The sequence below is a fragment of the Stegodyphus dumicola genome, chromosome 5 (assembly GCF_044657685.1).
Source record: "Stegodyphus dumicola isolate Sdum_Otavi_A_Nest chromosome 5, ASM4465768v1".
Taxonomy (NCBI): Eukaryota; Metazoa; Arthropoda; class Arachnida; order Araneae; family Eresidae; genus Stegodyphus; species Stegodyphus dumicola.
This window is the reverse complement of record NC_140772.1, coordinates 39,673,870-39,701,599: the sequence shown is the minus strand read 5'-3', so window position 1 is coordinate 39,701,599 and position 27,730 is coordinate 39,673,870. Positions and strand designations below refer to the sequence as shown.

General features: G+C 36.2%; 1 protein-coding gene across 1 annotated transcript in view; it reads right to left on the bottom strand.

The window, feature by feature from the left end:
• LOC118202593 (uncharacterized) overlaps positions 1 to 27,730 on the bottom strand; it is a 58,578-nt gene that overhangs the window by 10,282 nt on the left and 20,566 nt on the right. Inside the window, exons 7-8 of the mRNA XM_085816604.1 lie at positions 19,303 to 19,359; positions 7,379 to 7,510 (exon numbers count right to left, since the gene is read on the bottom strand). Of these exons, the coding sequence (XP_085672730.1) occupies positions 7,379 to 7,510; positions 19,303 to 19,359 (189 nt within the window). The remainder of the gene's footprint in view (positions 1 to 7,378; positions 7,511 to 19,302; positions 19,360 to 27,730) is intronic.

The window sequence follows — 27,730 nt, the reverse complement described above, 5'->3', positions numbered from 1 at the left end:
ACCGACACCCTGAATTTAGAGATGGGATCTGTTGCTGATACTATAGATTTGATGTCAGTTTGGGATCTTATCTATTTATTTATTACTTACCTTTCATGGGAGTTACCATTTAAATCCCTTGATTTAAATGATCAAATGGCGGAAGAGTAATGGGCAATATTGCCTAAACTCTTTTCCTTCTTTTCATAAGAAGGAAGTGCCATTAAATGTTATGTTATGTATACGGGCCAGTTTCCCTTAGAAAGTCCTCCACGAAGGCATCCCTACCCTGAGGCAGATAGCCCTAACTTTATTTCTTACAGCTAATGAGACTTAAAATAATACGAAACAACCTATCATCTCAGGTACTTTAGTAGCTTATTGGAACTTTATATTAAATACTGCAGAATTGCCGACTCTCTTGATTTAGGCGGGAAACTCCTGATTTTCGACTATACTCCTGCCAACCCGATTTTCAACATATTCCTCCCAACTTTCTCTTACTTTTAAACTTTCTCATTATTTTTATGTAGCTTGGCTTAACACTTCATTATTTGTACCCAAAAAAAGTAATTTTTGGCTTCAAAAAGCATATTTTTTATCTAGATACATATACAGGAAAACATTTACAGGAAAGTCATTTCATCAGTGAGATACGCCACATTTCTGCTTTGTGTGTGAGAGTCTAAAACACATGTCCAAAAATGTCATGTACCAGTTCTTCAAGGAGAACCAAGCACTGCTACAGATCGCAAGATTGAGGTTTATTTTGCTCGTCTCCCCAGTCAGCAGCGAAAGTTTCACATGCTTCCAAGAAACTGTGATCTTTTGTCTGCGAGAAATGTAAAATACTCATGTATTTCTCAAAAATCGTACATAGATCACTTTCCTTCTATTATTTTGTGAAGGAAATGTAATATTGTAATGTGCACTGTTTGTTATTTTGATTTTTCGATTTCGCGCGGTAAAAGGGATGATGTTCTTAAAAACGTGCATACACAAGGACAACGTGAGTTGTACTGGGGGAAAACAAAAAAATGTCTGGGAAAACAAAGGACCAAAAAGCTGTTAATGCAGAATGTCTATTCTTTCCCTTTTTACTGGAGCACAACCTGCCACTGAATGCATCGGATCATGCTGCAGCTTGTTTAGAAAAATGTTTCCAGTCAGTAAAATTCCTAAGAAATACTCAAATGAAAGGATAAAAAGGGCTGCAATTATAGAAGAAATGGAGTCAATAAATAGGTATCGAAATAAATCTTCAGTTAATTGCATTAAAACAGTTCAATACTACTGCTCTACAGATGGAAGCAATAATAACTGATCCAAAACTGTATCCAATTGTTCTTTCTTTCTTTTTTTAATTGAGTCTTCAGAAACTGAGTGTAGTTTACTTTCTGCCCCTCCTTTAGAATGAGGTTCGACAGGCTTTGTTTGATATATAGCATAGCTAATTATTAAAACTTAAAAAGAGTGCAGTTGCTCAAGATAATCGCTTAGCACTTAGTGTAAACAGTGCACCAGGAATGGTAGGCTTGAAGGCTAATGTTGCAGGCATCTTAAAGAAAGAAAATTTACACTGCGCCCCTCCCCCCTCCAAAAAAAAAAGACAGTTCTAATGTACCGTTCTACTAGGCCGATTGACAAAATTCAAATTTCGTTTTTCATGTCTTTAAAGCACGACTTAGGATATATATTAGATTTATATAAAGCTCTATTCTAACAAATTAATATAAAGCTCTATTCTAATAAATATCTTCTAGGTATTTTGACACAAAATCGGACTCTTTCTGAAATAACATACCAATTTTTTCCATATTTCCATTTTACGATTCAAATTATGCCTAGATATGCAAAACCTAATGCTTGGAGCAAAATGCAAAAACTAATGGAGCTAATGAAACTGGAATTTGGTCAAATAATTAAGCAGTGTTTTAAAATTCCTACTTGCATTAGTATTTTAAATATTATTTGTGTTATGTAATATTAGACAAATCTTAGGATATTGTCTGTTTCTTTTTTAAAATTGTCACAATATAGCATTGCTTCAAAATATTTTTAATGTAATTTACTTTAGAATCACTTTCCGAAAACTGAAATCAATGCTGATAAAAACAGTTTAGATAACAGATTTTATCTAAAATATAGCACATTTTGAAGCAGCATGTATCATTGCTGAGAATTCTGCCTTATTATTATTCATTACTTAATAAAAACTGTTTTAACAGAGGATCTTTCTGACATTTAGCAGATAATTAAATAAAATATAATTAAAAAAAAAAAAAAAAAAGACTTTCATGGAATGAGCTCATATTTAAAATGGATATGATAAGTAATGCACTAAAAGGAGAAAAGTAATTTATATAGTTCATTTATATCATGGATAATAAAAGCATGGGCTGCCTGTAGTGAGTTTAAAAAAGTAGTGGCCTATGCATTTGGCAGTGCTATAATAGGCACTTTAATAAATAGTTAATAAACTCAAGCCTGTGATTTCAGAAGACGACTTAACTTAAATTTAACTGCTTCTTCCTCCATTTTACTGTTTGAACAGTTCTATTTTTAAAATTCTTCATAGGTTTTCTTTTCTATTTAGTTTTATTCTAGTTCTTAATATAATGTGCATTCTCCCTTGACCATAAATTTGTCACTACTTCTTTAAGATATTTTTCCCGCCGCCTTAGCATGCCTTTGTGGTGTGGTGGTCTGCACGCTAGGTGCGTATTTCAGAGGTCCGTGGTTCAATTCCCGGCGAAGTTGTTGCTCATTTTTCATCTTGCCTGCTTCCCAAAATACTTAATGTCTCTACAGTGGTGCCCGAACTAAAAAAGGGTGGTGGATGATTATGCTGCACACCCAGCATGTGGTGACTGCGTTCCCTAAAAACTCCAGTCGCCCTTTTTTAAAGGGGGAATTATATAATGGGTTTCTTACGCTTTATTAGCATGCCTTCGTGGTGTGGTGGTTCGAAGGTGTTGCTCATTTTTCATCTGTACTGCTCAGAAATAACCTAATGTCTCTACACTCCTTTCTAACTAGTTTACAATATTTTGGACATTGTTAAGCCATTTACATATGTGCAGATATTAATTATGTACAGATGGTCTCAAAATGTTGAAATTAATGTATAAAGAATATATTAAATTAATTTTCAATAAATAAAATATATAGAGCATTGTGTTGGTCTATTTATTTTATTACCAAAAACGATATACTCGTTTTAGTAGACATCCTCTAGAGCAGGAATGGACAAACTACGGCCCGCAGGAAGTTTCTATTCGGCCCGCGGATAGAATTTTAATTTGCCGGTCTAAGGAAAATTAAAAATATATATATTACATATCCATCTCCTTTTCTTCTTTGTTTAAATATCTTTTTTCTTTTCTTTTTCTTTTTTTTTTTTTAAAGGACTGATGATCTTTTTACTTTCTCTATTTTTGTTCTACAAAACATAAATCGACAGAAATAGCAAGCACAGACAGCTTTCAATCGGTTTCCAAGTTTCAAAAGCGGAAGTTCTTTATTAGTTAGAGCTGTAGATTGGCGCCAACAAGCGTTATTTCTTTCTCGGGGAGCAGACATATGGGAATCCAATTGGTGAATTGAGGTGAATTAGACCTCATATGGCAGACTGCGCATTTTAAGCATTTTTCTTTTGGCGCGAGTTCTAATATTATTGACTGTGTATGGAACGATAGCGGACATATAGCATGATTGTGAATAGTGGTAAAATTATTAAAAGTATAGCGTAGCTAGTGCTTGCTTTTGGGTTATTCGAAGATATTTCAACCCCAAAATGGGTACTAAAAACGTAAAGTAGATTCAGAGTGCCGTGCTTTTAATGATAAATGGACTTAGAAATATTTTTTACAGGTGTAAAAGATAAACCAGTGTGACTCATCTGCAATGAAGCTGTAACAGTCTTGCCCGTCATTTCACATCTAATCATAAGAATTCCAATTACAAACACAGGCCGACAAAATGTTTTCAAGAAGCTAAACAGTATCCAAGAAGTAGCTACACATGCAAGCTACATTGTAACATACAATATTGCTAAAAATAATAAAGCTTTCAGTGATTGTGAGTTCGTTAAACAATGCATGCTCCAAGTTTGTGATGTTTTATGTCCAGACAAGAAAAATAATTTTGAAACTAAGCTTATCTCGAAAAACGGTATATTCGAAGACATCGGTAAAAATTTGACATCAGAATTAGAGTCAGAGATTGGATAGTTTAAATTTTTCTCCATAGCCATGGATGAAAGCACTGATATAAATGATACTGCTCAGTTAGTATAATTACTAACTGAGCAGTAATCTCATGAGGTGTTGATGAGAACTTTGAAATTACCGAGGAAGTGGCGCGTATGCGTTCTTTAAAAGGAACTAGAATGTGATGTGATATTTTTCATGAATTTCAGGAAGGGCTTTTAACTTTGAAAGTGCCTATAACAAACACACTGGTTATCAAAAATTAAGGAAAAAATCACGATTACTAAAAAAGTTACGTGTAGATTTTAATGAAACTTACCCACAATATATTAGAAAGTCCTCCACGAAGGCATCCCTCCCCTTAGGCAGATAGCCCTAGTGTGCTTTGCCATAATTAAATAAACCAAACCAATACCCACAATATACAACACATAGTAAGGTATCAAATAACATAAAAAGAAATTACCAAACATATATGGTAGTATAGAAATTAGCACATGTATAAAATGAACAAATGGAAGGTGTCAGTTTGATATAGGAAAAGTATCTTCAATATGGAATATGATCGCCTCTAGAAGTTATACAGCGATGTGTGATGCTTTCAATTATGCGGTCTATCAGTTTCATAGGAAGCGAGAGCCATTGCTCTTGCAAAGCAGTTCTAAGCGTGATAATTGTCTGAGGGGACGGATTGAGAGCAGCTAGACGTCTCCCTAAAGCATCCCAAACGTGCTTGATAGGATTCATGTCTGGGGATCGAGCTGGCCACTCCATGCGCATAATTGTTTCCTGTTGAAGATAATCATCTACGATACGAGCCCTGTGTGGTCTTGCATTGTCGTCCTGTAACAGGAAAGCATCACCCATTGCCCCGGCATATGGGCGCACAGTAAACATCAAGGATATCATCTCTATAAATCTGAGCAATCACGGTTCTCCTTGGAAAGACATGGAAGTCTGTATGTCCACCCAAAGAGATGCTACCCCAAACACAGAGACTGCCCCTTCCGTATGCATCTCTTTCACGGATGATAACGGGTTCTAGGTTCTCTCCATATCAAATAACGCCTACTATCGCTTTCTAGACTAAATCTGGACTCATCCGTAAAGAAAACCGCCCTCCGTTGATCAGGCGGCCAGTGGACATGTTGTCCTGCTCACTGAAAACGGTCCCTCCTATGGCGTGACGTGAGCGGCACACAAATAGCTGGTCGTCTTGCATACAGACCACCTTCGTGAAGCCTTCTACACACAGTTGACGTTGACACGAACCTTCCGGTGGCTGCAGCAAGGAAGGATCTAAGAAGAGTCGGAGTAGCGGTTCTATTCCTGCGTGCACATAATGTCAAATATCGGTCATCGGCGCTCGTCATAGCATTTGGCCGTCCTTGGCTGAACCTTCTACATGCCGAATCTGTGGTTTGAAATTGCCTCCAAATTCTGTGAACCACAGAAAGACTCACATTTAGCCATCTGGCTACTTCTGTTTGACTTTGTTTTGCCTCTAGTCTCCCAATGGCTCTCCATCGCAATTCTGCAGGCAAATGATGCCTGGAGGTCATTGTTACGAATTGGCTCTCTCAGATTTGTGTCACTGTCACAATGAAATATGTGGGCTTGCTCTCAAACATGGACTTTTATGCTCCTCGCAGATGACGTATTCTGAAAGCAACGCCACTAATTTGCATATCGCAGTTTTACTCAGCTACTCTTACTTAGCAACATATTCAAATTTTACACGGTTTGGCTTATTTTTTGGGGGAGTTATCGCTATTTTTGTGATTTTTCCTTAATTTATGATAACCAGTGTATATGCAGTATTACGACTGATAGAGCACCAAATATGACAGGAAAAAAATCTGGATTTCTTGGAAGCTTTATTTAAAACTATCCCAGGAACAATATTGTCGAGATTTTCTTCAGTCCGTATGATATGAATACTCTGATGTACTGTATTACACGAAAGTAAGGTGGTTTAGTGCAGGACGTGTTTTCGAGCGAGTTTGGCAGCTGAAAGAGGACATTGTGTTGTTCTTCCATGAGAAACGGTGTTCTGCGGAGTGCGAAATATTAGAAGACACAGAATGGCTTTCAGACTTTGCATTCTTCAGTCTTCACATATCTTCTTTGTCATATGAGCAACTTGAATGTCAAGATGCAAGGGAAAAATCAATTTATCGGCGATATCTGAGCCTATCTCAAAGCTTTTAAACTAAAACTTAATGTGTTTGCTGGACAACTAGCTAAGAGCGATTTGTCTCATTTCCCGAGGTTATATTCAATACCCTCAGTAAATGAAGAGAAGCTTCAGAATTATGAAGATGGCTTGAAAAAAACTGCATTTTGAGTTCGAACGCTGATTTCAAGATTTCAGTGCCATTCAAGCAGAATTGGATATTTTTACCATGCCTTTCATGTAAACTGTGAAGCAGTGAGGTCTGATTTGCAGCTTGAATTAATGGGAGTTGTAATATAATTATCATCTCAAGCAGTTGTTTTTAAATATGCCAAAGTTAGAGTTTTACAAATCATTATCGAAAGTAAGTTTCCCAAATTTAATATCTCACGCTCAGAAAATCAGTGCGCAAGTGTTTTCAACTATGAACCTTAGAAAGAATTATTTCAGAAGTAGACTGACAGATGAGCATTTAGCCTCGTTCCTTAGAATTAGTCTTTCTCACTTCGAACCTCAAGATAAAGAACTTTTAAGAATGAAATCGCAATTTCATTCATCTCATTAACATATTTAAATTGTAATACTTGTATATGGTTTTTAAAATCTTAGAAAAATTAGTCTTGGCCTGTCAAACTTTTTTTTTAGAAACCAGAATAGTATAATTTTAAAGTAATTCTCCTTAATTTTTTAAAATTTTAGAAAAAATTTATCTTGACCCGCCAAACATTCCCCCCCCCCCCGATTTTTGGGCCGCAACCGAAAACGTTTGCTTATCCCTGTCCTAGAGTGTTTACTGTATTCCACTAAAGAAAGAAATAATTTGTGTTTTAGAATATTTAAAAAATATTACATCCTTTTTGGGGTTTGATTTTTTTTTTTTTTTTTTTTTTTTTTTTTTTTTCTGTTGCTATTTAGAAACCAGAATAGTATAATTTTAAAGTAATTCTCCTTAATTTAAATATTTCTGCTGAAATATTAGAGGAAAAAATGTCATTAATTCTTTTAAACATACTTCAGCTTTATCAATTTCTTCAAATATGGGATTTCTGTGCTTGGTGAAAGTCCTATAAACTGAAAAAATCTCGGCAATTTTTCCTTCTGCTTTTTCTAATAAATCTTCATCAACATGTTGTAGATCGTCTACCTGTAAAAATAATATTTAAATGAGTCTACTTCTGCATCTTTACTTTTGTTCAGATTGCTTTAGAAGTAGACATTTGGCTGCTGACTTCTAGCGAAACAAAACACAAATGAAAAGAGATATCTAAATGGTTGGGTCTTCCACTGAGGATATTACTCACTAACAGACATGTACAATATTTCGGCAAAACCTTTAAGTATAATACAGTTAATAGATTTGGTTGTTAGATGCGGTATTTATTATATCATAAAACTTCATATATTCATATAACTTTTTCATATTTTAATGAAGCAGCTTTAATGAAAATCATTACATTCTTAAATTTTTGTAGTATGTGTTAAAAATTTTACCAATACGTAAGATGAAAAATTCCTTGGAAAAAAAAGTTTTCTTTTTTTTTTTTTTTTTCCTTAATTTCTAAAATAAATCTCAAAAAATGTACAAAAATTTTTTCTAACTAAGAAATTCCTCCCTAGTAAGTTCCTCTTACTAAAAATTCTGATATCAGGGTACGAAGAGTACACATTTTTATAAAATTTTATTGCTGTGATAAGGTAAATAAAACATACAAAAATTTTAATTAAAAAGTTTTTATTTCTTTCGAACATAGGAAAGTCTTAAATTTCAATCAATTGACGGATATCTTGCCTTCTGATTACTGGTGTGCTGCGATGCGATGCAAATAAATCTATTCAAGTGAGCAGAAAAATAAAATTGTAGGTTTACATTTGATATAATCAATATAGCTAGCCTGCAAAGTGCTATGTTTGGCGTGCCGTCCACGATCTAAAGGGACTAGGGCAATTCCTTATCAGTTTAGGTATTATTAACATTTTGAAGTATATTGTTATCTAATATTCAAAAGCATTAAAAAGAATATCATTTTGACTCTTTTTGAACCACCGTCTTTCGGGTGTAGTCGGTTTTGCGCGATCTGGAGGAGCTCGGGTTGTGTCGGCTTTATAAGTTGGATCTATTCCCAAAGTTCCCAAATATAAACCGCTATCAAATCTGCTAACTACGTATCACTGCGTTGAAACAATTCTGGGATATTTGGTTGACTCGGTGAACACCTACGGGAAACGGAGCAATTTCCGTGGCTTCTTAAAATGTCTCGGGTACCAACCGCTACACACGGTCCAACGCAAATGTTTCTGTTAAAAAACTAGAGTTGGAGGAAATCTGTTTCTCGGAAAAACTTTTGTATAGCGTCGCTATATGCGATAACTCCATTAGATATGCTATAAATTACTGGCGATAATTTCTAAAATTTTAATTTTATTACTATTAGTATAAGCTCATTTAATTAAAATGTTAGTGCTACATTTTAGTTTGTCTTGATGAGAGCATTCTTATGTTACGTGAAAGAATTCGAAATAAAATAAATTGACGTAATAATTCTCTAAAGTTTGAATATACGAAGAAAACAATACGAAAATCTAGTCCCCGTCCTAGAGCTTATTGCGGAGCATGAAGCTTTATGATACAGGCTGATCAGCTATCAGATCACAACCATAAGGTCTTGATTGCTTGTCTACCGTGTGTTTTAGGGTAACACATTTTCAAAGAAATAAATTATTACAAAAGGTAGGTCTATCACATATGTTCTCATTTGTACAACAATGAAACATTATTTCTTATCATTCCAAAGTGGAATATTATACAGTTTCAAAATGATTAACGATATAAACTAAAGAATAGGCTTTTATGCTGGCCTTGTGTTCTTTTTAAGGCAGCAATATTTTTAATTAATTAATTATTTTCGTGACATCCAACAGATTAAAAAGTGTTAATTTATTACTGTATAGTCAGACTGATTTCCCTTCTTCCTAGTTTGATAAATTTACCAGAACATATTATGCGTTGTTGCACAAGTTAGTTTGCATTCAGAATACAATAAACTCTGTCATGAAGACTGCGTCTGAAAGTAGCCAGTATTTCTGAGAGTATAAATAAATATTACTACTGAATGTCACTCCTTTGGGATAATGCCGTTTACTATCCGTGGGCTGTCGTTTTAGAGAAGATTAAAATTCTATTTAATGCCTAGTCTCTCGATGAAAACCAATGCACGTCACTATATACTGATTGCATCACTAAATTATCTAATGACATACATCAAAACATAAATGTTAATGTACCCTATAATCTGCTGACTGCTAATCAATATTAGCTTCAGAAAATTTCTGGAATTATGGAAGTTATTGGCACTATGTTAAGGAAGTTCTTTCCAAAATCGGTGAGTTCTACCGAAACCGAAAACAGATTTATTTATTGAATTGATTATAGGTCATCATAAAAATTCTCTTCTTGAATGTTCTCAGTGGCTTTTAACCTTTTGGCATACAATGACACTGGGATTGATTATTAATTTCAAACCAGATTTTTAAAGCCTCTCAAACGTCACTTCAAAACGAACTTGACGATAAAGTACGCGTTTATACATTTGGATATTTCTTTATGTATACTCCCCCCCCCAAGTGCCAAGTTTTATTCCTACAGTTCTTGAATTTTACTTGTATTTCAAGGAGTTACGTTGTTCACGAAATTGATTCATATACTCTAACTACCAGCATTGCAAGAGACTGAGCAGTTGGACTTGATTCTGACTGATGTGCAAGTCTGGTAGAAAACTTAATGGTAGATATTAGAATAAAAAGTAGGAGCTGCAAAGTTTGTAAAGTAAGACGTTTTTCCAAGGTCGTTGAATGATGTAGGTGACACAAAACTGTTGCAACGAGGTATACACAGGGAAACCTTTTGAAAATTAAAAAGCAATTTCCTGTAAGTTAAAAGAGAAGACTTCAGGAAAATTTTTTAAAGTTATGCAGGTGGACCTTATATCACTAAATCATACTATCTAGACACAAGCTATTGATTTTTCCAAGTAAGAAATGGCAAGTTCAATAATATTCAGGATAATTCATTGGAAAATAAATCCTTTGCTCGCCAGATTGCTGACATTATTGAAATATAGAAATAAATCACAAGATATAGATTGTAAAATCTTAAAATGATGCTAACTGGACTAAGCATTTCCACAATCCATTCTATTTGTAATTTTAGAAAGCGTATTCGAATTTGAGTGGGTGAAAATCTCTGCGAATGTAGATGGTAGTACACGAATATCGTGCGTTGAGCAGGTTCATTTAAATGATGGTATGAAGTGTTTATAACTTTCACAGGATAATTTTTGATTTCACATGATGATATCAGTGTTTCTGGGCTGAAAGAAGACAAATAGCAAGCGTTGTCATGCTATCTGACGTATTAAAGTAGAACAGTCTGTCAAAGATGTCTCTCTTTTCTTCGGTGTTATCATTCGGTAATTTTTCAAATGTGGGAACAATTCCAAACAAATCAAACAGTTATTAGGAGACTCGTGCCCTGTCGACTAACGGTTGCCATCTCTACTAAAGATCGGTATGTAGCTATAGTAGCCAAGAGGAATCGACGAGGGACCTCCACATCTGTTACAGCCATCATTTGTAAGACAAGATCTGTCAGTATTGTGCGAAGGCTTTACATAGAGGGACTGCACGCTCGAGTAATACGAGTTTATATTTCACTAACCCCCAATCTAGAAGGAAAAGATTAAAGTGGTGTCATCAACATCTCAATTCGACTGTCTTAGATTGGAGCAACTTCCTGTTCACGGACCAGTCCAAAATGGCCCTGGAATCAGACGATAAGCATGTAAAGGTATGGAAAGAACGAGGCACATGGAATCAGGCCCTAAACATAATCAAACATGACGACTTCGGAGGTGGCAGCACTAATAGTATGGGCTGGAATTTGAATGAGATAGAGTACACGGGTGCATAACTTCAAAGACGCACTGTGACAGCTGTTCGGTTTCGGGATGAAGTCCTGCACTCCTCTGTGAGTACTCTTCAGCAATTGGTCCTGATTTCCTCCTTATGAATGATAATGTCTGTCCCCATCTAGCCAACATCGTTAACGGAGAATGGGCATTTCTTGTATGGAGTGGGCGCCGTATTCCCCAGACCTTAATCCCATTGAAAATGTTTAGAATGCCGTCGTTCGCTGCACGTTTATCTGCTTCAGCCAGTCTCATACAATTGGAACCTGCGTTGGTAGAGGAATGAACATTGCTTGCGCCTGCAGTGGTTGTTCATCTCACTGAAAGCGTAGGCAATCTGTGCAGTTAATGTTTCTTGGGCGATCACATCCTTTATTAATTTAAGCTTTGCTTTCTTGTTTTATGCTTTGAATATCAATTTGTTAATGAGGCCATCGTATATTTTATGAAAATTAAATGGTATTTTCATCTCTGTGTATAGTTCGTTCTTTGTTTTCTTTTATGCGTAAACACATTTGCTACCTTAATATATAGTTTGGTGTTAATCAAGGGTTTACTTTTCTCCTTCTGTTGATTTTACCATCGCGTGCTTAACTTTTAGAAGCTAGCGTTTTTAATAATACCAGAATATCGAAGAAAATAAGGAAAGGGCTGTAAAATATTAATTTAAATTTGAGGTTTTTGAAAGTCTAAAATTTTTTGTCAAGGACTTAAATATTTGTCATATTAGCTTCTTGTGCTACCAGCCGCCTAGTTATTAAAAAAAAAAAAGAATAGTATGTAGTGATGTTGTAGATATATTAGGTATTTTTTGGAAGCCGGAGAAATGAAAAATTAGAAATTGCCTTCGCCGGGAATCGAACCACCGACCTCTGGAATACCAGCCCAGCGTGCGAGAACCACTACACCACGAAGGCACGCTAGGAAAGTGGGAGAAATACCTTATAATTTCAATGATTTCAGCTAGCGTGATTTCACAACTAGAGATTCATAATAACAGAGACAAGGAACTTTACTTCTAACACCACAAGAATGGCAGCCGACCTTTTTGCACTTTGGTCAAAATTACCGTTCTGTGATAGTCCATATCTAAAATCCCCAGACCAAGAGCCGGGGTTGGTAGGCCAGACGGGCATTTAATTGGGTATTAAAATTCTCTTATAAATCACAATTTTGCTTAATATTATATATAGGAATATCAAAGTATAATAAATTTTAAAGTGATGTTTAACATCAAGACAATGATATTTGCATATAAAGCAATGCTGAAATAAAACCGGACGTATATGTGACACATATATATGTATGGACGTCGGCTAAGTGTATTATCTAAATTTTGACGTGTTATACTATAATGTGCTTGCGTATTAATAGTGTTTCGACAACGTGTGACAGCAATACTTGAAAGAGAATCTGTAATAACTGGGCTCCTTTCTGTCATTAGTTTCGCATATGAAATTGCTGCTTACATTGCTTTTAATTCAGCTTAATAAATAACATTATTTTGCATTAGCTGTCTTTGACAATAATAAAAATAATTAATAAAGTGCTTATGTTGGAAAACACAATATACGGAGGTTGTTCCTACATCTGACCTTGAGCCATCTGTATACAATTTGACTTCCGTTTGAGGAACCGATTCTTGGAAGGTAGATTAAAAGTTGTTAGACTTTGTCACTCCAGAGGCTAGTAACTCTACGATTTGTACGTACGCAAGGCTCATACATTGCTTATCTTTGCCATTGCCTTAAAGCGACATTCACTGGATTCTTCACGAGGAAAACATTTCCTCAGTTACGAACCCCGCCATGATATGCCATGAAAAGATATGCCTATTTGCACGTGTTCTACGCAAGATGTGACTGTCCCAGCCTAGGAGCCTGCTGAAGTGCCCAGCACCTGAGCCTCCAGACGCTAGTGAAACTAGACCCAACGAACAATGAGAAAACCTAGCACTCACGTAGTTTTTTGATTGCATTGAAATGTTGATGTATTTTGAGGTCACTTTTAGCCCAAAAGGGCATTAGCCTGAATACGCTATTTATCTGGAAACAGGATTTTGCATCAGCCACTCTAACAGCCATTCGCTTTTCAAATTGTTGCCACCAAACGTTATCGTCCTGTATTATTTCAATTCCCCCGTAGGAAAGCGAGTTCTTTATAGTTTCTTGTGCTTTCCCAGTGCTTGGGTACCTTGGCGTGGTCGGGAAGCTCCCTCATAAAAGAGGGTCCAAACCCTGAGCAAGAAGTGCCTACTACTATACTGACTTGGTGTAAATCCCAGGGTACCAAGTCGGTAAACATCCTAGTGGCGTTAATATCAAGTATAGTGATTTGATTGATATATCAAAATGGACTCTAAAGACATTCTTGGCCTATATAGCCAACCTAGAGACAATCTTAAAAAATAAAGCATCTGGTCTTAATAGATCAGTAGCTGCAGACATCATTTCTAACTGATGTTCAATATGCTTACTGAACAATGTGTCGAAATGGCAGACTTTGAAGGTCAAATACATTCCATAAATGACAAGAAAAATGACTCATATGCGGATGTCTTAAAACGTCCCCCTCGTGACAGATCGAAATCTCGTAAAAAACCAGATAATCAATTCGTCACAATAATATATCCCACAAAAGGGGAAAAAACAGACAGTATTAAAAAGAAAATACTTAAAACTATTGATCCATCTAAACTCCGTATTGGAGTTAAGCAGGTCTCGAAAGGTGGCCTCTTGATTGAAACGAACAAAGAAGCAGACTTAGAGGTACTCGAAAAAGAAATTAGCTAGGTTCCAGACCTAAAGGAAGAATTACAGGTCGTACGACCTTTAAAGCGTTCTCCTAAAATAATTGTTTATGATATCCCAAAAGATATCACAAAGAACGAAGCAATTGCTGCTCAAAATGACGGATAGACGGGAACGGACTGATTGTCAAATTCCCAATAAAATGAAAGAACGTTAACATTGAGTTTGTGAAACTTCTCCGGAAGTCTTTAAACATCTGATAAAAATCCGTAAAGTATACATAAACTGGAAACGGTTTAATTTAAAGGAATATATTGGTCCTACACAATGTTTTAAATGCTGCCAATATAGGAACATTTCAAAAACAATGTCAAACCGAACAAGCTCGTGGACACTGTGGAAAGGTGGGTCATTCCCACAAAAATTGCGAAAGTACATATCAGAAATGTATTAACTGTGCAGAACGAAATGCCAAAACGATCAGCAGCTAAATGACCAACATTCCAGTTTCTCCAAAGATTGTCCTAGCCGAATGCTAGAAATCGAAGAATTAAGAAAACAAATAAACTATGCATAATAACTCGAATAAAGAACAAATAAACTTAGCGAGATCACACGTAGCAGCTGCACAGTTAAAGACAAGTATTTTTGATTATGATATAATCTTCGTACAAGAACCTTACTGTATTGATGGAAAACCAGTAGGTTTCCCGATGCAATCAAAGATAATATATTCTTCTGGCTAACTTCCCAAGACGGCCACAGTAGTGGTTAATCCACAAATCACGGTGCTGAATGCTATTTCAACGCCGAATTTAGTTATAATAACATTGGAGATTGAACAAAGAACTCTTCCAATTTTAAATTGTTATAGTCAACCAATTACGGACTTGATAGATTTACTTAACCTCTTTGACTAGGTGGAGAAACTTATCTCAAAACCAAGATATAATCATCTTGGGAGATTTAAAGGCTAAAAGTGAATTATGGTGCTCTTCTTTCGAGGACCCAAGAGGTCGAACAGTACGAGAATCCTTAAAATCTCAAAGATTTGTATTAGAAAATTATCCAGATAGCCCTCCTACATATAATTGTACAAGGGGCAAGAGCTAAATAGATATTACGGCCTCACGCTATACCTTTACAAATGGCATAATCAAAAATTGGAGGGTCTTGGATAGCGTCTCCTTGAGTGATCACTGTTATATATATTTTGAAATCTCGTATAATAACATGACAAAAGCCTCACAATGTAAATATAAATTAGAAAAATGGGCTGGTTACTCCTTCAAATGGACTAAAAAAGTATAAGAATTATGTGACTTGGCCATTGAAACCAAAGGGAAAACTTTTAAATACTCAACATAAAGGTGTCCCATGGGGGGACTCAAGAATTGTCTATAAGGAGGAAAATAATAACAGCGGAAAGAAAGAGATTCCAGAGGTATATTTAAGACGAAGAGCTTAGAGAATTTTACAAATGGATTTACAAAAAAGACTTGGCCAAATGCAAACGAGAATTGTTAAAGGCAAAAAGGAATTCATGGAAAATGCATTTGGATAAAATATGTCCATATTCTCCCTTTGGTATCCATTACGAGATCGCTAAGGGGAACACTCGATCTCCCCTTCAATTTAAAGCACTACTAAAACCAGATAATACAAAGACCCAAACTATAGAAGAAACAATCCAGTTACTACTGGATCATCACTTTCCGAAGGATCGCCGACAGGACGATCTAATTGAACATGCTCAAATTAGAGATAACTTACAGAGAAGCTATGGAGCACAGGGCGATGATGTAATTTTACCCGACAAGAGGTAGAATATACTATTAGATCTCTAAATCCTGGAATGAAGTCTTATCTTCTGTGAAAATGGTTTCTTTAAATAATGTAATTATCTGTGATGTTCAATAGCAGTATTTATTTATATTCTCAGAAATACTGTCTAATTTAGAAGCTGCCGCCATTTTTCTCTATTTTTAATAGAAATGATCGCATTGTTGCTGCAATTGCTTCCGGTAAATAGAGTTCAATTATTAATGTAATAGATCTGAAGCAAATATCATAATTTTATGCGAGAAGTCTGGCTCCATTTTCTTTAATTTTAGCTTTATAATCAGACAACTGTTTAAATTTTTGGGTGCTTTACATCTTTTTAAATGTAATATTTTTTTTAATATAGTAGATTTAACCATTAGCTGGGGTATTATCATAGACCACGGTTGATTCGACGAATTGAAGACGGTTAAGAAAACACAAAAAAAGGAACAACTCATATTATTATTCACAGAAATTACTGCTGACAAATTTAGCTGTACTTTCAAACAATTTATTCTGGAAAATAATTTTATTTGGTTACATAAATTTAATCGATGATCAAAATGAAAACACTACAAATAAGGAAATAAACGTCTTTAAAAACGAAGAAACTAAATTATAACGTGTATTAAAAACAAAATTTAATACAAAAAGAACTTAAATAATGTCAGTGAGTACAAGCTCGCTTAAAAATGTAGGTTATAATTTTTATAGGCCGATGCATATATATTCAGGATTATGTATAATTAAAGGCCTCATTCAATTGAAACATTTAGTGACAGTTAATCATCATACGTCATCACTTGCGATTGGTTTTGCTTTTTTTTTATTCAATTGAAACACAACGATTACTCTGAGTTCGCGATTGATCGTTCTCGTAGCGATCACTTCGAACCCATCATTTCGCGGCGAAAAACGATCGAATCAATATGGCGGCTGTGTTGTTTGTACTTTCACGAGGACATAATTCAAGTGGTGTGCTAAGGAAAATGTTTTAGAACTACTGGGTGGGCAGCAATTTATATCAAAGTATAGGGTATACAAGGATCCTAGCAAGGGGAGCCGACTCATCATCTATGTTGTATCCAAATGAAGGGCGCTTGTAGCTAGTGGATATTGATTTAGCGTTATGTTGTTTACATTTGTATTGATAGATCTCGACCTAATTCCGAGAAATATGGGTGGATGAACTGCATCAAATTATTCATATTGTTCCAGAAATAACTTTAATATGTTCTGTTTCCCGAGAAATGAAGAAATACGAAGAAAATGGGTAATTAATTCTTGTCCATTGGAATGGATTCCGAGCACAGGAACGTGCGCTTTTGAAGTAAGCTCAGCTTCGTATGTTTTCCTAATTGTTAAAAAAAATAAATATTCATGTTTCAGCAAAATGTGTATTTTCATTTAAGTATTGCTAATTAATGACATATTGATTTATATGTTATTTTTGACCCTGTTATATTGTCGCCAAATCTGTCAGTTGTCCCCAATGTAAAAAAAAAAATGTAAACATCGGATAATATGATTAAAATTATGCATTATATAATTTTTCTTTTAAAGTAACATAAATATATCGTATTTATATTCATTTTGAAGAAAGTAAGCATCAATTTAAGTATTAAATAAATAATTTTGACCTTATTTTATACATCACGTAGACTATATTTCCAGCTCTTTCATTTAACTGCAATTCCTGTCAATTTATTTCCAATATGAACATGAAATATGAAGCTTAGTCACTCCGTTTTAATTTAATTCAGACAATTTCTTTCTTAATGTGTAATTAAAATAATTTAATAATATATGTTACTGTAATTTAATACTTTTGATTTTAATGTTTTCAGAAATTTGCTAAATCAAGTTTATTTTTGTGTGACCTTTCATCAGAGGCTCCAATAATAAATCTTGTTTTGGCATCCACTGCTAAAATTTTTAATGAAAAACTTATTACTGATGTAAAAGCATGAAAAAATTATATTTACTTCGTAATCAGTGTCTTATTTATTGAAATAACTTAAAAGGCTTCTTATTGTTTCTGAAGTCGCATAACCTGTTTTCATATTTTCTTGTCACCTTTATGTTTTACTCTTCTATGCTATCAAATAAATATAAAAGGTATCTTTCTAACTAAATATCCTTTCTTTCATAGCAGCATTAATGTACCATGATCTGATGTGTGTTTGTATTTATTATATAGTTATGAACATTATTCTTTATAGAGTTTTATGTATTTATTATATGTATTTAATTTATATCATATGTATTATATAATTTTCCTTTTAGAATATATTACATTGTATTTTTTTTTTTAGTTGTTAATAGAGCTATAGTGTACATTTTGCATTAAAACGTCTTTTGAACCACCTTTTTTTCAGTATGCATGTAAAACTTACTTGACCTATATTTTTCACATGTATGTAAATTTATATATGTGATTTATGTGAATGGAATCTGTCTTTTAGGTTAGCTATTTTCGTAAAGGAATTAAAATAAAATAATACCCTTTTAAGTCTTTTCACGGATAAAACTTTGAAACAATAGCGCTGAAAAGCCAAAGAGGGCACACCAAACCTGAACTGCAACCCTAAAGAACGGTTACGAGGAGTCAGCCTGAATATATAGTAGTTCTATCATTGGTTATTTCAAAAACAACGCCATGGAGGTAGGAAGTCGTTTCCTACCTCCATGCATCGCACATCAGGTAACCTCTGGCAACCCCTACGAGTTCGACTGGTAAGGGAAGTGTTTCAACTGAATACAAAAAACACTCGTTTTCAAAAGTGATCACTAATGCTGGATGTCACGATCGCTGTTTGAGTGATCATCGCTGATTCAATTGACTGAGGCCTTAATTATGTGCGTCATTTCCCAAATATTAAAACATCACTTTACTATCACTGCGGATAATCGGGAGTTGACTGCACTTTGTTGCCAAATAATTATTCTTCTCTGAAATATTTTCTTTCGAAAGTTAAGCTTTCTTTCACCATTATCACATTCTAAAATATAGCTGACGGTTTAATTACATTATTTGTTTTTTAAATACAAAAGTTAGCTTGAATAAAAATCCAGAAATTCTTTCACAAACCAATCTTTTTGAGCATCTCGCGAGTTTCCTAAATTGTACATTTAAAAACCAGTTATTTAACTACTGAATATACTCGCAGTGCCATAAAAATGCCCTCATGATTATACGGAGTGATTCTAGTAAAATTAACGTCGATTATACTTACAAAATCCACGAGTATGTACAGAATACAGGACACTGCATTGAAATGTGGGACTGCCTGTCACAGTCTGGAATGTCTCTTTAGTATAACAGCATTTTAATAAAAATTTTAGTCTAAAAACAAAGATTAATAGGTTCATTCGTTGTAAACAAAAACACATTTTACCTCAGACTCGGGCTCTTCTATTAATTCAGCAATTCCTTTCGTTTCTTTCTCGTCTTCCTTAAAAAGTAAATAAAAAAAAAAAAAAATGAACCTTATAGCAGTGGTGAAATATTTCTCCTTGTCTGATAATGCCAAATTCAAGTGCGTGTACAAACTTTTCAGAATTTATTATATCAATCATATCCAATGAAGCTCCAAAACGATAACTTGTGGTAGTGGTTATTAATACGTATGTAACTGCCTTATTAAAATATCAGCCATTTAGGGGAAGATTTTCGACGGAATATTTATTATTTTTTTCATTTAAGGAAAGTCCTGTTTCTGTTAGTGCAGTCTAGCTTTGGTGTGGAGTAACGCTCTTTGTTTATTACTTTAAATTTGATGCAGTCTGATTTTAGAGACTTACCTATATTCTTTTTACTGATTGCATAAAAGCTTATTTTAAATAATCTTAAAAGAAGTATAATCAAAATCGTCCTCTACGTTTCTGGAAGACAAATATTTGTGAATAATGTATGATTAAAGTATTCTGTTAATTCAAAACAAGCAAAAAGCTAATCATATATTTTAAAAACAATTAGTCCTATAAAAATACTCAACCAATGTAATAAAAGTCTCGTAATACTTGCACACTGCTATGTTTTTCAATATATTGTTACGAATTTGGTATTTAAAAAGCTAATGTTAGTTCAATTATAAATTAAATGGTTTTACATCTCGCGCAGTGCAGCGCGTGACGAATATTAAAAGAAAGCTAAGCCGGAAAATTAAAAATACAAGAGCGCGTGCGTTAAATAAATAAATATCTCTTTTTTTCATTTCGAGAAAGTACTGGAAAATTCTAGCGCGTGATTTTAAAATGTTATAAAAGGAGGAAAACATCTCAGTTTGTAGTAGTTGCTTAGTTTGTTGTTGTTTAGAAAACTGCTGTTGTTGATTATAGCGAATTCGCGGATTAGCGTTCTTTAGCTGTTTTGAATTACGTTCTATTGTACATTTGAGTAGTTAAAAGATAACTACTGTGAGATATTGTAATACTGCATGATAATTTGAGAAAATTTAAGCATTTTTGTTGTAATAATAATAAATTTTTATTCATTTTTCATCGGACTTGTGCATTCATTTCATAACGAACCCGTACGCACGCAACAATTTTTGGTGTCAGAAGTGGGATTTGAATGCCAATAACAAGAGGGATGGAAGAACAATTGAGACAGCTCATTACTGCTTTTGCTGCGTTCCAAGAAAAGATGGAAGCTGGCCAATCATCTTTTAAAGAAGAAATTAAAGTGAAAATGGATGCTAGTCAAAAATCTGTACCGGAAAAGATTGAAGCGGGACAGGAAGAAATGAAATTGGGCCAGGAATCCCTTTAGGAAGAAATGAAAACGGCACAGGAACAAATGAAATTGGGCCAAGAATCCGTTAAGGAAGAGATGAAGGCCATTAAAACTGGTCAATTAACTTTTAAAGACGAAATAAAAGTTGTTAAGGAATCTGTTAAAGAAGAAATAAAAGCTGTACAAGTCAAGATTGAAGAAAGTCAATGCGAAATGAAAAGAGAAATTGCCTGCATAATAGAAACCAAATTCGATGCTATGGAAGGCAGAATAGATGTGGTTGAGAATAAAGTGGGACAAATTGAGGAAAATGTTTCTTCTGTTAAAGAAGAAATAGAAGGAAGAGTTTGTTCCGTTCAGAAACAAATCGAACAACAAATTCATGACCGGGTTTCTGCGGTTGCCAAAGAACCGGAAACTCTAAAGAAATTCGTAGCGACGGCAAGAGTAAGAGTGATAATTTTAAATTCTTACCGATGCTTGCTCGTCCATCTCTGAAGCTATCCGCATAAGATGGGAAGACATCCTGGCAAGTGTATAAGACCCAGTTTTCTATCGTGGCGGATGCGAATGGATGGGATTCCCAAGCTAAGGCCTGTCATCTCGCCGCTTCTCTGAGAGCAGACGCAGCGGATATCCTGCAGACGCTTCCCGAAAATCAAAGGCTAGATTTCGAAGCTCTATCCGGCGCTTTGGAGCTGCACTTCGGCGAGAAATGTTTAAAAGACTACAGCAGGCTCCAATTAAAATCCCGTCAACAGAAGCTCACCGAAACACTTCAGGAGCTCGCCACGGATGTTGAAAGGCTGTCACATCACGCCTTTTCGGAGTGCCCGACAGAAACAAGGGAAATCCTGTCCCTGCAATATTTCATCGATGGCATCTGGGACCCTGAAATACAGAAAGCACTGCGAATGGCGGATGTTAAAGATCTGAAAAGCGCTTTAGTGTACGCCATGAAATTCGAGGCAGCCCAGCAAGCCACCCGTCGAGACCGCCATCCAGTCAGAGCTGCTCAAGTCCAGGAACCAGGGGATCAAGTCATTGCCCGTCTAGACGATTTAACTAGACAACTGAACGCCTTGAGACGGAATATTGGTGAGAAGAAACCGACCGTTAAGTGCTGGAACTGCGGTGCTGAAGGACACATACGACGAAACTGCAGAATACCCCAGGGTACGGATGTTAAGACCGCTCCTAACAAACAGCAGGGAAACTAATTAGTGGCCATCTCGCGGGGAGGAGGTTGCCAGATAATGAAAAGCCCCAGTTTAAAGCGTTTCAGATTTCTGCAGTGAGAGGCGGCAGTAATGGACTTTTCATAATAGGATATATTAATAGAGTTCCCTGCAATATGACGATAGATACAGGAGCCAACGTTACCATCATCCGAAAAGATTTGGCTCAATAACTGGGAAGCAAACTTATCTGGACGCCGCCCTGCGTTACCCTACAGACTGTGTCCGGTGAGAAGATCGACGTCGATGGAAAAGTAAATGTTAACATCACGTTTGGAAGTGCCGCATACCATCACACGGCATATGTAGCAGAGATCACTGATTCTTGCATACTCGAATTGGACTTTCTAAGGAAATACAATTTTTCCTTGGACTTTAAAAATAACGAATTGCATTCTACATCTGAGGACATAGCGTTATTTGGAGTTAATAATGAAGAAGTTAAATCTGTCCATAAAATGATAGCACAAGACAATATCACAATATCGGCAAGAACAGAAATTTTACTTCCTGGATCCATAGCCGAAAACAGAAATTTCCGTTACGGCATCATAGAATATCCCAATAACTGTAATAGCCCAAAAGGAGTACTAGTAGCCTCAACACTCGTCGTCCTATCCAGAACGGTTATCCCGGTGAGAGTCGCCAATGTAACTGAGAAGGGTAGAATTATTAAGAAAAGTGAAGTGGTTGCAGCATGTACTCCAGTAACCACCGTTGAAAGAAAGAGTAACATCCAAGGATCCGTGTCCTCAGTGAGCATTATTGAGTTATTGAATGCGCAATTAAACGATAAAGAGAGGAATGCTGACAATCGCGTCATTAAAGATCTTCAAGTTGTTTTCTCCCGCTCGTCTTCTGACGTGGGTCGAACTAGTTTGACACAACATAGAATAGATACCGGCGATCATCCCCCGATCAAGCAACATCCAAGACGTCTACCGTTTGCTAAACAGGAAGAGGTGCGAACACTTTTAAAAGATATGTAAGAAGGCGATGTCATCGAGCCTTCAGTAAGTCCATGGGCATCTCCTATCGTCCTAGTCAGAAAGAAAGACGGCTCAACAAGATTTTGCGTTGACTATCGCCGGTTGAACGAGGTTACGAAGAAAGACAGTTACCCTCTTCCTAGAATTGACGACATTCTAGACACTCTTTCTGGAAGCAAGTGGTTCTCAACACTTGATTTAAAGAGTGGGTTAAAGAGCAGGTAGAAATACAGCCTGAAGACCGAGAAAAGACGGCGTTTACTACGGGACAAGGGCTTTGGCAATTCAAGGTGATGCCGTTTGGACTATGTAATGCGCCAACAACATTCGAACGTCTTATGGAGACTGTTTTGAAAGGCCTTTCCTACGAAGCCTGCCTGATATACCTGGATGACATCATCATCGTCGGAAAGAGTTTTGAAGAACATTTAGAAAATCTTAGGAAGGTGCTTCAGAAACTGAAAGAAGCCAATCTGAAGCTGAGTCCCGCTAAATGCAAATTGTTCCGAAAGGAAGTGACTTATCTGGGACATGTCATCTCTGCAGAAGGTGTGCGCACGGATCCTGAAAAGGTATCAGCGGTTAAATCCTGGAAACGTCCCGAAAATGTCCATCAGCTGAGAAGCTTCCTAGGGCTTTGCACCTTCTATAGGAGATTCATGAAGGACTTTTCTTCCATCGCAAGACCCCTTCACAAGCTGACAGAGAACAACCAAAAGTTCTTGTGGACAAAAGAATGCGAGGGTGCATTTAACAACTTAAAGAAGGCTTTAACATCTGCTCCAATCCTGACGTATCCTCAGCTCGACCGACCATTTATTCTCGACACCGACGCGAGCAATGAAAGTGTCGGTGCTGTTTTGTCCCAAGAAATAGACGGCCAAGAACGTGTAGTTGCGTACTGGAGCATGTGCCTGTCTAAACCGGAGAGGAATTATTGTGTCACCAGGAAAGAGTTGCTCGCCATAGTTAAAGCTGTAGAACAGTTCCATCACTATCTATACGGCAGAAAATTCCTGCTCCGCACCGATCATGCATCATTGACTTATCTTTTAAATTTCAAGAATCCTGAGGGTCAAATAGCCAGGTGGATACAGAGACTCCAAGAATATGACATCACTATCCGTCATCGTAAGGGATCATCACTCGGAAACGCCGACGCCCTGTCTAGAAGACCTTGCCAAGAAAGCTGCCGATATTGTTCCAGGGTGGAAGCGAAATACGAGCTGCTGACTCCCGTCGCAAGACAAATTACAACATCAACATCGGCTGATCGAGACACGTGGAGTGATGATGAAGTCAGGAAAGACCAGATGGAAGACCGTGACATTAAACCCATAATTGATTTAATGGAGTCATCAACCAGAAAACCTACCTGGCAGGACATTGCTATCTGTAGTCCTACAACCAAACAGTATTGGGCACTCTGGGATTCACTTCACATTCGAAACGGCGTCTTATACCGGAAATTCGAATCGGATGATGGGAAGACGTTCCGATGGCAGCTGATACTTCCAAGATCCCGCATTCCTGATGTCCTTAAAGAATTACATAGCAGCCCTACTGGAGGTCACTTTGGAATAATGAAGACCTTGCAGAGAGTTCGTGAGCGCTTTTACTGGAATAATGCAAAGGATGACGTGCAAAAGTGGTGCCGATCTTGCGATGCCTGTGCAGGTCGGAAAGGACCGAAGAGACGCAGCCGAGGCAAACTGCAACGTTACAACGTAGGCGCGCCTTTTGAACGTATCGCCTTTGATATCTTGGGACCTCTGCCACGAACTGCTGATGGCAACAAATACATACTCGTTGTCGTTGATTACTTCACCAAGTGGCCTGAAGCGTATCCTATTTCTGATCAAGAGGCTGTTACAGTAGCTGAGATGATGATACAGCACTGGATTTCCAGGTTCGGAGTGCCACTTCAGTTACATTCCGATCAGGGAAGGAATTTTACCTCGGTAGTTATCAAAGAACTATGCAAACTACTCGGCATTGACAAGACCCAAACGACGCCATTACATCCCCAGTCGGACGGCATGGTAGAGAGGTTCAATCGAACCATCCTTAATAACCTCTCATTAGTGGTTTCCAGAAACCAGCAGGACTGGGACAAGAAATTATCGCTGTTTTTACTGGCTTACCGCAGTGCTGTCCACGAGAGTACTGGCTATTCTCCATCACAGATGCTCTTCGGTCGTGACCTTCGTCTGCCTTGTGATCTATTGTTTGGCCGCCCTCCGGATGCTCCTTAATCGTCTGAGGAATATATTCAAGATCTCCAGGCCCGGTTTGAAGTGATGCACAACTTTTCACGAGAGCGAGTCAACTTGATAACGTTTGTCAAACCTGAACTGCAACAACGTGGCCGCCTCCAGGACACGATATTTATGCAGGATGTTGCACGTCCCCATATTCTTCGTGACGTTCAACAGGTGTTACGGGCAACTTTTACTGATGCAAGTGTGATCAGCCGCTGTTTCCCTACAGCTTGGCCTCCCCGCTCGCCCGATCTCACGGCATGCGACTTTTGGTTATGCGGATTCTTAAAGGATCGGGTCTACCGAGAACACACAGCAACCTTGGCACATCTGAAAGACGCAATTATTCGACATGTTCGTGGAATTAATGTGGACTTACTGCATTGCGCTGTAGAACACACTGCTTTGCGAATGGAAAGAGTTGTGGAGAACCACGGCACACATATAGAACATCTGTAGAATGTCTTGTTGATCTGCAGCGCCACCTATCGACAACTTCTTGTACTATTTTTTTTTTTTTTTTTTTGTTTAATAAATCTCGAGCATATGATCTGGTATGATCTGAAGTGTCTGTTTTTAAAATTTCATCACATCATGACCCATACAACACTCCACAGGCCTCTGAGTTGGGGAAGTTTAATTTCGATAACCCTGTATTTTACAGTTTTCAATGAAGGTGTTTTGAATCTTCATGCATTTTTGCTCCGCCGCGAAGTGAGAACTGAATTAATTGAAACATAAATATATATCTAATTAAAATTCGATGACACAGGTGCATATCAAGGTAAACAGAAATGTCTATTTTAATATTCTATTCTAATTTAATAGTCCTTACAGGGAAGTCGTGTGGTGGTCACATCAGATATTTGGTTGGGTGAGTGTACGTAAATTACATATACGTTCATGTTAGGTATGTAGTGAGGGAAAGTGTTTATATATAAATAAGAATCAAAGGGTTTGAGTAGGAGGAAAGCGATGTGAGACTTTTATATCCAATACAATATTCTGAAAACAATGCACTGATTTTAGAGAAAAGATAAAAGAAAAGTTTAATTAAACTCCCACTTCCCTTAACTCTGTGATTATGATCCAATAAGCAGCGAAGGTAATAAAGATTTCCATTCTAAGTCTCATGAATTTTTTCAAACATGTGTATAAGTGTTAGAATGATATTCAACCAACAGCATTAAGCAGGCGCATAATATAGCTCTGTTGGTACATCGAAGATGAAATATAAGTCACTTTCTCCTTTCCACTCTCTAGTCATAATCGGACGAGAAAGTGACCATCGCACTAGCTATCTTAATTCCATTCGCTGAATCCCTTAGTAAGGTAGGTGATTTGAACACCCCATGTTGACTCAAATTAGTATATCTTATTATTGAGGAATGTAGAGAATTGAAACGTTATGTCCTATTCACTCGGTTTTTAATGTTCAGAATGTCTGTTATGATGGTCGTATGAAATGTCGTCGCCTGGTATGATGTGAGAATGTCGGAATGTCGTCTATTGTGATGGTTTTGCATGGAAGCATATTGTTGAGCTTATCATTTAAAGGCCTTCTTAGGCATAAATACATTCCCACTTACAATATAACGTAAGGTAATTTTAAGCTAACCATTTGATTTTATCTTAAAGAGGTGCCTATTAAAGAATTAAAAATATTTATATATATTTTGTATTGTGTTTATATTTAGCTTCATTTTCACCGAGTCAAGGGTAGATGAAACGCTTTCCATGAGAGTGTAAACATGATTTTCTGTGCTTTGCACTGATAAAACTAGGAAAGCATGAAGAATTATGTTTATGTTTTCTATCACGAGAAACCGAAAAAAAAAATATTTATTTGAATATTTATGGCAGCGGTATTTTAGCGTTCCTTCTTTTGTCCACTTTTCCACTTCCACTTTTATCCAAAAAATAGCAAAAATCAGAGATATTAATTAAAATTTCTTAAAACGCTAATTTTCTTCTTTCCGATTGGCAACAGTTTTGATACAATCAACAATGGCAATAGTGTTACAACAGCATTATTGCTGATATAATGAGAGAGGATTCTCGAATAATGCGATTTCATCAAAAAACATAAGATAAAAAAAAAAACTCAATTCTAATTTTAACAAACTCGCTTCGAGGTACACTGGCTCTTGACTAGATGCACCTATGTACCAAATTCGTAGCCCTAGGTCTGTTAGTTTACACGCAGCATGAACGAAAGACACACACACAGAAACTTCCTTTTTATTATAAGTAGAGTTATATATCAGATGTTCTTTCATTGCTACATAATCAAAGAATCCTTTTAATAAGATTTGTAACAATCAAGTTACCAATAATTGTTTTTGGGCTTTTGTTGATTTACAACAAATTTAATGAATACTTTTTAACAATGCTTATAAACTATAATCATTAGAGATATCAAATCTAGTGGTGCTAAAATCTTATGTGTGGATCTTATTTGCTTAAATTTGTTATTTTTACTGCTGAAATCGATTTCGGGCCGTTTTTAGAAATGGGCTTCTTTTTGTTGACAGTATTGTGTTACGTTTTTATACCAACACCGTTTATCGACAGCCTATTGGGCATACTTATTTGTGTTT